The sequence below is a fragment of the Quercus lobata genome, chromosome 6, assembly GCF_001633185.2.
Source record: "Quercus lobata isolate SW786 chromosome 6, ValleyOak3.0 Primary Assembly, whole genome shotgun sequence".
NCBI classification, from domain to species: Eukaryota; Viridiplantae; Streptophyta; class Magnoliopsida; order Fagales; family Fagaceae; genus Quercus; species Quercus lobata.
In genome coordinates this window covers 34529997-34540506 of record NC_044909.1, presented here as the reverse complement: position 1 = coordinate 34540506, position 10510 = coordinate 34529997, and the positions used below count along the sequence as shown (strand labels likewise).

Genomic DNA, 10510 nt, shown 5'->3' with positions numbered 1-10510 from the left:
TCCAACATCTTCGATCCGTCGCTCCCACGTTGCCGGCAAAACACTTCTCTCAAACCCACCCTCTACAATACCCGATCCACCCAAGACCGATCTCGTTCTCGACCCACCTAAGACTGATCTCGTTGCCTCCATTGAAAATCATTGCCACCGCTGAAGACCGATCTCATTGACCCGTTCTCCATCTCTTTCCCAATCTATCTCTCTTTCCCTTGATCTGTCACTCTTTCTTCCTCCCTTTCTCTCAGTTTGACTGAGTTCAACTTGTGAATGAATGGAGCTAATGGATTTTTGTTTTGTTAACTGTATATACTGAAATCTTCTATTATAAAATTTGTTTGGAAGCTGAGAAAATGTGAAAACTAATAGAAAATAGCATTTTTAGAATACAACCAAATACCTAAAAACATTTTCTGAAACAATTTTCATAATGCAGCCAAACACTTGAAAATATTTTCTTTTCCCGAAAATATTTTCACTTGAAAATATTTTACACTGAAACAAACGCAACCTTAGTTGTTAAGTATCATCCGAACAAACAAAATGAAATTTAAGTTTTCCAGTACTCAATATTCAATAAGCACACCCAGCTTAAAAAAAAAAAGACCCAATAAGCACAATATGATGCATGTTTTTCAATCTTTCCACATAGATAGGCATGTATAGCACATTACTCCACATTGTTGAAATTCAACGACATTCTGATCTCCACATAATTGACTTGATATACTATGGCTATCTTTTCAAATTCAGCATGAGGAGGAGTATTCCAAGATAGTCAAAATCGTATGCCAATCTTATAAATTTCAGCTTGAAGTCGTTCCATGGTGGATACCTAGGCTCAAGTTCAGGGAAGAAGGCTCTTTGCATTACTGTTTTCTCATGGCTGAAAGTATCAAAAGTGTACTTACCATGGTACCTTCCAATGCCACTCTGACCAACACCTCCAAATGGTAAAGTATCACATAGGAACTGCAAGAATAATTACACATTACACAGACTTAGTTTTTTGTTTGTTTGTTTCTCTATTCTTTTGCTAGGTTGATATGAAAGTATAGAGCTAAAAGATAAATTGTGCAGTACTTGAACTAAGGCATCGTTGAATGTAACACTTCCTGAGGATGTTTCAGCTAAAATCTGTCTCTTGAATGTTTCATCTTTTGTAAAGGCATAAATAGCAAGAGGTTTTGGCCTTGAATTTATGAAGTCAACGCTTTCACGAATGTTATCCACCTGTGTAAAGAGTGGCAATTATATAGAGAGTAATTGCTTCAAGAACTGTGCAATAAGAACAAAGAGTCTATTGATTCTCACAGTGATTATTGGAAGCAGAGGGCCAAAGATTTCTTCATTCATGATATCAGCATTAAGAGGAGGGTTTAACAATATTGTGGGCTCGATATACCTGTAAAAACAAAGGATAAGATAAATGAACTTCTATACTTGCCAACAATGTGGCTGGTTGCACATGAAAAGCAAAACATCAAATATACTATGCAACTCAATATCCTGGCAGTGGAACTTCCGAAAACAACCTTTCTGACTCTCTAACTAGCAGTCATTCGTACTATTTTACCGTATTTCTGAACAGTTATTTTTTAAACAAACTGGTAAGAAAAGGTACAAAAAAAACTGCTGAGGCCGTTGAAGATGTAGACAACTTACAGTGCTTCTTCATCTAATGAACCACCATGAACAATGGAATCTGCAACAAAGGGGTCCTTAAGAAGATTCTGCAATCTCTCAAAGTGGTTCTTGTTTATTATTCTGGAAATACTTCCAGATTTTCTTGGGTTCTCTCCATAGAATCTCTTGATATACTTCTGTAATATTTCTATCTGAAAAACAAAAAAAACATATATATCAAAATGCACTTAAAAAACAATAGAATTCCACATAATGAAAATAGAAAATTAGTAGGTACATGTTATCATTATTACCAGAGTAGACTTGAACTTGTCTTCAACGAGTACATAATCTATTCCTATACATGCCTGCCCATTGCACGCCCCCCACTTCCCTCCTACAATTCGTTTGACTGCCACCTTGAGGCCAACACATTAAAAGAAGAAAAAAAAGATTTAAGTAAATAAGTTATAGTTCAATTCCTTCTGTATTATAGGCAGCAAGCCAAACAACCTTCATATCTGAAGGACTGGAGAGAGAATCCAGGATTGCAGGGCATTTTCCTCCCAACTCAAGAGTAACAGGTGTCAAATGCTTTGCAGCCGCAGTCATGACTTGAGACGCCACTCGTGGGCTTCCTAAAGACATGTTGGTCAACTATATAAGCAAGAACTACTATTTTGATAATTTACACTGTTGAGAGAGAACCAAATTTACATAATTAAAATTTCTTGTTAAAGATATCAAATTGACCAAAAAAAGCCCAAGATACAACAGATGATTGTGTTGTGGTGACTTTTTTTTTTGGTGTTTGGTGGTGGTGGGGGGTGGGGTTCTAAAGAAACTCTTGCACTTCAACTTTTGTTAGTCCGTGACTTGTAATGGAAAAGAAATGGTACCAGTGAAGAATATTTTATCCCATTTGTGCTGCAGCAGTTGCTCACTTTCATTTGCTCCACCCAAAATCACTTTAATCGCACTGTCATCCAAGTAAAGAGGGAGAATATTAGCTAGAAAAGAAGCGCATGCTGGAGCTTGCTCTGATGGTTTTATCACCACTGCATTCCCCGCAGATATAGCTCCTATTAATGGGTCCAGTGCCACGGCTGCATTCAAGAAGACGATCATTTGTATTTAGATAATTTTAATGCATACCAACAATCTGTTTGTGTAGTTGCCGTTTGGATTGGGAAAGGGGGGGGGAGGTAGACTGGAGGGGAGTTGCCCGGAAATAGGCTTATTTCCAGCCTACTCTACTCTACTCTACTCCCCCTCAATCCAAACGGACATATATGTAAAAAATTTAAATAGTCTGATTGGTGTTATGTCAGCCAACATCCAACTTGACACTAATGTGATATAGAACCAATTAGATAACCGTTTGGTCAAGCTTGAATACTTCCATAAACATGTCACTGCTTAAGCACCATTTTGTATGTTGATATTTAATTTGTAGATAAATTATACACAGGCATTTTAGCTTTAAATACCAGGGAAGCACAAGAAGGGTGCCCTGGATACCTAGCATATCAGTCATGCTTATAATTTGGGAAAACAAAAGAACAGATAGCAACAGATAAGTGTACGAGAGAAGGATAATTGCATAATTTTGATATGAACATTAATGACATATAAATTGTGCCAGTACTAAACATGCTGTTGTAGCAAAGTGATTCTTGAATGTGACATATAAATTGGTTGGCTCCATAACAACTCAATTTCACTGCAAATCAAGAATCGGTTGGACTCACAGATAGGGAAGTTCCAAGATCCAAATATGAGAACCACACCATACGGTTCGGGCAGCACTTCTCCTTTTGATGGGAAGAACAACAAAGGCACAGGTTGCTGGGGTCAAAATGTATAAGTCAGCATTAATAACAGAACAAAACTCAAAACCTCAAAAGTTTTATCCTTGTGTCTATCTGTGTCCCATCATATAACAACAACAATAACCAAGTCTTTGTCCCAAATAAATGTCCCATCATGAAAATTATAAATTTTGGATCAAATAAATAAAAATTGCAGGATAATAGCAAGGATGATATGGATAAAATATAGGAAGTGCATATTATGTAACTTATTTAGTTGCATCTATAGAAGTTTAAAACAGAACATCACTGACAAGATTCAAGAATCTATAATGTTAAAAGCTTAAAGTTGCGTGAAAATAATCTACTTTACTGATGCAAATTTTCAATAATCCAGTTATTCTAGTCTAAGTATTTAAATAACCAGCATTGTGATAAATTACAATGATGTAAAATTCAACCACGGTGAATATTATAAAAAGTCCCCCTCGAAATCCTCCCTCCTTCCCAGAATCACTTTGCTTCTTCAATGAATGTGCTTGATCTTTTGTTTGATGGAATTCCCCTTTAATGCTCATTCCGTATAAAGCTAAAACAAGAATTTTCCAGGCATGGGAGGCAATGAAACCTCATACAAAGCCTTCTCTTTCCCGGATGACAGAAATATGAAGAAAATAAGCAAAACAGTAGCTTGTACAATGGGTAGGGGTGAAGTACGCAATTGATTTTTCTTTAGAAGAAAATTCTCTTAAGAGAGGGCAACACTCTTAGTCTTAGAGTAAGAGTTCTTTGGATACACATGAGTGAGAGCTATGTAAGAGAGATAAAAGGTTGTAATCCTTATTGAAAATAGTGTGATCTCTATCTATGGAGAAAGGTAAATTGTTGAACCACCAATATTATTGTGTTTTCCGTGTGTTCTTTTTGATCTATTTGTCTTCAATATTAATTGTTCAAATCATTGGTTCTAGTTAACTCAATTAATAAAAAAATTTTATTCTCATATAAAATATTTGACATTCAAACTTCGCTTACACCAAAAATCAATTATTGTCTTAACCAATGGTCAATACTAGTGTAGTTTGTGAGAAGATCTTGTACAAGTTTATAATTAGTCAATATAGACACACACAAGTTTTGCCTATGCTATGCAAACAAAAATAATTTTTCTTAAGAAAAGCTTGCTTGGATTAAGGTGGAGTTGTCATGTAAAAGAGAAAGATTACTCATTACTCTATAGATTTTTAATCAAGGTGAAGATTTATTGAAATTTGGTTGAAACTCCTATTTGAACTTACTTATCTATTTGGCTATTCTTGGTGTGGAAATAATTTTTTTTTTTTTTTTTTAACTCTTTTGAGGTTTTCTTTATATGGAAGGAAAATTTAATTATTTCTTATCAAAGAAATAATAATTTTTTTTTCCACCAAGAAAATGGATTTGAATGTTTATATATAGATAGTATAATAAAGAGTTTAGTGTCTTTGGCCTAAATGTCCTCCTTATGCAAAGAAGAAAAAACTTTTAAAAAGATGAATTCTAACTTTTAGCAGAATAATTCAGAGAGGACAATATCGTAGGTTTCAACTAACTAAACAAATAAAATCTCTTGTCATCAAATAAAAGATCTGGGATTTGAATCTCCCCTACACCAAAACTAATTATTGTTTTAGCCAAATGAAAGAAAGCTATCATCATGAAATAGAAGCTATAAGTTGAAATTATTTTGTATAGAGAGGAAAAAAGACAATACTATTAGAAGAAGAGTTCTCTTGACAAAGAAAAAGACTCTTAGAATAAGAGCAATTTGATAATCGTTTTAGAGTTGAAAAAGTAACTTGAGTGAGTGCTATATATACAAGAGAGGTTAAGAATTGTAATCCTAAATGATTATAATGGATTTGATCTCTCCCGTAGAGGTAAGCAGTTTATTGAACCCCTTAAATTCTTTCATTCTCTCTATGGATTTTATTCAACGTAAATTCTTCATTCAAATATGTGAGTAATTTTGGACAAGTAATATCAAAGTTTCCGCTATCCCAACAATTTGCTTCTTTTTTAGAAATCTATCCCCTTCTAATAGCGGAGGTGCGCAGTAGTGTCCAAGCTTAAAACTCAACTAAGCAGCAAACATTAAAAATAAACAAATATATAATTACCTTCTTAGGGGCCATCCATTTCTTTACATTGCTCAAAGCATAATTTGCAGATTTTTTCACAACCCCGATCTACAGCATAGTAATGCACCACAAGTTATGTAATGAACTGTGCTATAAAGTACTATAGCAAATTAGTTAATTAACAGAACTAATATATATGTTTTGGCCTTCCATCTTTGGTAATTCTAAAACCATTCTCACATATAATATGATTAAGATCTTTAGTAGTAACACAGTAATTAATTACCTCATCACGGAAAGTTTCAACCGGATGCTTTCCAAGATCTTGTTGAAGAGCTTCGAATATAGCATCTTCTTTGTCATGGATGAGCTTAAGCACAGCCCTTATCTGGTTTTTCCTCCATGCAACACTTCGAGTTCTACCACTCCTAAAGCATTGCCTTAGCTTGCCCAAGCTGTTCTCTACTTCCTCCATTGCGTTCTTTGGTGTCAATTTTATTTTCAGTCTTTAAAAATGTATGCCACTTTCTCTTAGCAAACAGTGGAGTTAATAAGTTGTGATGGGTAAACAATAAATCCATCACAACGACCTCTCGAGTTGTTGTTGTTGGTTTTTTTTTTTTAAATAATAATAAATAAAAATCATGTCAGTATGTCACTGTTTTTTTATCTTTGTTTATGCCAAAAAAAAGTTTTTATTTATTTATTTTTTTTTTATAGATAGTTTCAATGCATCTCTTCTTAATAATTGTTATTTATTATTACACCAAAAAACCAATTAGTTTGGTATAGGCGAAATCTCTTATTCGATAATAAATTTTTTTATCAATTCTAATTAATACAAAATAATTATTAAAAAAAAAAAGGTTAGTGCATCTTAAATTTTCAACAATAATAATCTTATGTTGAATGTTTCGCCTAATATAATAAGGGTCCGTTTGGATTGAACTTATTGTTACTGAAACTGAAAACTGAAAACTGAAAACTGAAAATACGGTAGCAAAATAATTTTTAAATGTATAAATAGTGTCGTGGAACCCATTTTTAATTTTTTTAATGTATGAATAGTGCTGCTACAGTGATGAATAGTACGTGAACAGTGACGGAACCGTGCATAAACAGTAAAAATTGTCTCCTGAACAGTAAAATCACTGTTCATGCACAGGAAAAAAAAAAAAAAAAGATCGAAAACATGTTGCAAAACGTAGACATATAATTAAGTTGAATCCAAACGCCCTCTGAGTGTTTGTTTGGTCAAAAAAGCTAATACCTTAAGCTCTTAATTGCTCTTTTAGCGGGGAAGACTGAAAAACTATATCTTTTAATAAATATTTTTTTTAGAAATTTTTTGGTAAATACTATACAAATTGGATTGAGATTTAGTACAATACATTTTCAATAGTTTAGATCAAAAGATAAAAAATTAATTTTTGATATTAACCATGGGATAAAAAAAAAAAAGAGTTGAGAGTTAAAATAAAGTTGAAATATTGTGAGAGAGATTGAATGTGCGATGTCAATCCATACAAATAAACTATAAAATATTATGATATTTTCAAACACACTAAATATTATTATTTTGATAAATTTATTGCCTGCTTAATATTAACTCCTTTGTCTCTTGTCTGCATCCAAACAAACGTCAATTTAGTTAGGAGTACGCCGATAGACATACATAATTGAGGAGCATTTATTAAGCGAGAAATAAGGCATGAGAGTATTGACCCTCAACCTCAAGCTTGTTGTGGCCTTTAATTAAGAGAAATAGATCATTCTCAAAAATAAAAAATAAAAAAAATAAAAAAAATAAAAGAAATAGAAGTGTTGCATCCATAATATTTTTATAATATTTTCACAATCAATTATAGGAGTTAAATTGTTCTTAATTCTAATTTGAATTTATCATTTAATTTTTTTTATCTACCTATAACAACAAATAATTACATACTATTTAATATTTATTGTGAATATAACAACTTTATTTCTAATTGAATGGTCACTTTCTTTATTTTTCTTCTATCTGATTGATTTTGTCAGAGTGTAGTGGTTACTAGTTGGCAACATAAATGCCAATACCTAACTCTAACTCTAGCTCGACGAAGACCGGAAGACGTACACGGTATGGTGAGTCACTCTCCTCGTTAATTCAAGTGGGGCTTAATTGATTTATAGATTTTCTCTACATAATTTTTTTTTGATGGATATCCATATATGCATGGACAGAGTGATGGTTGAACATGGGGCAATGTCACCCTTTTTTTATATATTATTATATATATATGAATATTAATTTTAGTAATTTTATTTTATAAAATTATACTTTTACCTTCTTAACAATATTATTAATTCTTTTAAAAGTATTATTATAATCACAAATTTTTCTACAATATTTTTAGAAATTGTTAGAGCATTTGCATTAGTTGATGCAAAAAAATTGTCAATTTTGCAAAGAAAACTTGCTTTTTCTATTTTGCACACCTATTTTTACAAAACTCCCACGTCAATTTCTCTATTATACATATTTACTCAATAAAATATTCATTTTTCCCACTGCCATCTCTCTCACAGACCCAACACAACTCACACAACCATCATCATCCAACCACCCAACCACCATCATCAAGCCACACAACAACCCAGCCACCATCCCATTCAACCAAGCTACCATCAATGAAATTCACATACCCATTCACCCGAGTCACCATCAACCAGCCTCTAAAAACCCAAATCCAAAGATCCATCATCAACCTACCAATCACCATCATCAAGCCACACAACAAAAATCCAAAGATCCAATCACCATAATCACCATCATCAAGCCACCATCATCAACCTACCCAAATCCAAAGATCCAAAAACCCATTTATCAAAATCCCAAAACCCACTAGAAACAAAGGAAAACCATCGGCGGTAAAGGTCAAATAGAGTGAGGGATGGAGCTGACGATGAAGCTTGAGTTAAAGACTAAGAACTAAAGAGAGAGTTCAGAGAGAGTGAGGGACTTTGAGAGAGTTCAAAGAGAGTGAAGGACGAAGAGAGTGTTCAAAAAGAGTGAGGTAGGGGTGGCAAAATTGGACACGACCCGTGAATCCGACATAACACGACACGAAATTAACAAGTTATGAGTTGAGGCTTAACGGATTTGTATTATATTCGGGTTGACATGACTGGCCTATTTAATAAACGGGTCGGGTTAGTGTTGAACACATAGAACTCATTTGTCCTGTCTAACCCATTTAATTAAATGACATTTTGCCAATATACCCTTCAAACTCTAGGTATATAAATTTATTAGTTGTTGTGGTTTATTTTCTTTGACATATTGTGATTAATTATTTGTGATATTAGAATATGTTTTAATTTTTAATGATTATTTGTGATGCAGTTACTTGTTAGTTTAGAATTTCATATTAAAAATATTTATTTGTTTGTCTTTTGATAAAATTTTTTTTTTTTTCCATTTTGATAAAATCTGATAAACAGGTCGACACGACTAACCCATTTAATAAATGGGTCGCGTTAAGGTTGAGAAATCTTGACCCGTTTAATAAACATGTCAGGTTAGTGTTGACTTATATAGTCAAATACTCATGAGTTGACACAACATGAACCCGACATGTGAACACAAATTGCCACCCCTAGAGTGAGGGAGTGAATAGAATGAGAGAGAAAATAATAATAAAATATTAAATGCAAATGCTATAGTAACCGTGCATATATGCATGGTTATTGTAGTTGTGCGTGTAAAAAATAAGGCTATTAGGTTGGGCCTCACTCAAACTCACAATCTATTTGTATTGTGGGCTTGAGTTTCCTACTTTGGATCGTTCTCAGTACAGAGACTCAACAAAATTACCTCTTCCTCTGGATCATTCTATTCTCTCTCCTTTCCAAACTTCTTTGTGAACCTTTCAACAACCTTTTTCCTCCTTAGACTTCTCATATTTATAGCCCAAAATTAGTGAAGAGACCATGATTATTTCCATGGTTAGTGCAATGGGAGGTCCAATATCGTTAATCGTAAGTGGGTGTTTATATTGGAGTGGGGTGTGGTGAGAGTGACTTTGGAAATGGTTCCCACTTCAGTAGATATGCTCGGTAGTGATACTCCCTAGGCACTGCTAAGCGACCGAGAGACAATACAACCGAGCAATCACTTTCTTGTTTGGGAAGCAGATCACCGGATGTGACCCAGGAGGTGTAGCGTGGTATGAATTGATGAAGATCATTCGTTCAATAGGCTTAAAGGCATCTTGAGGCCTAGGCTTAGGGATGGTATGGACCATATTATCGGGTTGAAGCCCGTGGCCCAAATGGGTCTGGATATCACAGGGCCGTATAATAGCAATTGTACATTTATGCACAATTTTACACCCACTGATGTATGTATTTTTTTGGTTAAAATATGTAAAATGAAGGGTTTTTTGTATTTTGTAAGATTTTACATCCACTAATGTGGATACTCTTAAGATAGTAAATTCTTATTGGTTTGTATTTGGGCCCACCTCTTACATGATTTTTTTACTTACCAATAACCACTCATCATATCAGTAATTTGTAAAAAAATTTGTAACTCTAACATTTTCCTCATTTTAAAGATCAAATCTAAAACAAAATATACAAGTCCATAAAGATTAATCCAACAACAAAATTACCAACACTAATGCACTGAATCACATCAAAATTACCAATAGTATAACTAAAAAAAATTAAGCCTAAACTACCAATTTTACCAAAAATAAACGTACCCTTTAAAAATTTTAGACGAATAGCTGCTAAGCAGTAGAGTCGGAGCCCAAATGCACACAACTAGCAAACCGCCCCTAATTCTAATTTCTAACTCATTCCTACGAATATGATGCAATTGAAATCAGGCCCGCTGCTTTAACAACGGGGCAGGCTTTCCTGTTTAAAAAGACATGGGTTTGAAAATTTAATTTTAAGGCTGTAGCCCAA

General features: G+C 33.6%; 1 protein-coding gene across 1 annotated transcript; it reads right to left on the bottom strand.

Annotated features, from left to right (window-relative positions):
- Positions 1-493: 493 nt before the first annotated feature.
- On the bottom strand, positions 494-6106 carry LOC115994983 (aldehyde dehydrogenase family 3 member F1-like). Its single transcript, XM_031119363.1, has 10 exons — positions 5841-6106; positions 5594-5662; positions 3375-3471; positions 2523-2729; positions 2137-2261; positions 1938-2042; positions 1663-1835; positions 1312-1402; positions 1081-1230; positions 494-969 (listed from the first exon to the last, which is right to left on the bottom strand). Exons 1-10 carry the CDS (start codon positions 6027-6029, stop codon positions 733-735), a joined length of 1443 nt encoding a protein of 480 aa, XP_030975223.1. The 5' UTR covers positions 6030-6106; the 3' UTR covers positions 494-732.
- Between the last annotated feature and the right edge of the window lie 4404 nt (positions 6107-10510).

What these genes read in the sequence shown, in the direction of transcription:
- LOC115994983 (XM_031119363.1), bottom strand. Translation starts at nt 6,029, where the DNA reads ATGGAGGAAGTAGAGAACAGCTTGGGCAAGCTAAGGCAATGCTTTAGG. An exon ending in CCAGTCCTTCAGATATGAAG is followed by an intron (nt 2,043 to 2,136) that starts GTTGTTTGGCTT and finishes GTTGGCCTCAAG; the next exon opens with GTGGCAGTCAAACGAATTGT. An exon ending in TCAACGATGCCTTAGTTCAA is followed by an intron (nt 970 to 1,080) that starts GTACTGCACAAT and finishes TTATTCTTGCAG; the next exon opens with TTCCTATGTGATACTTTACC.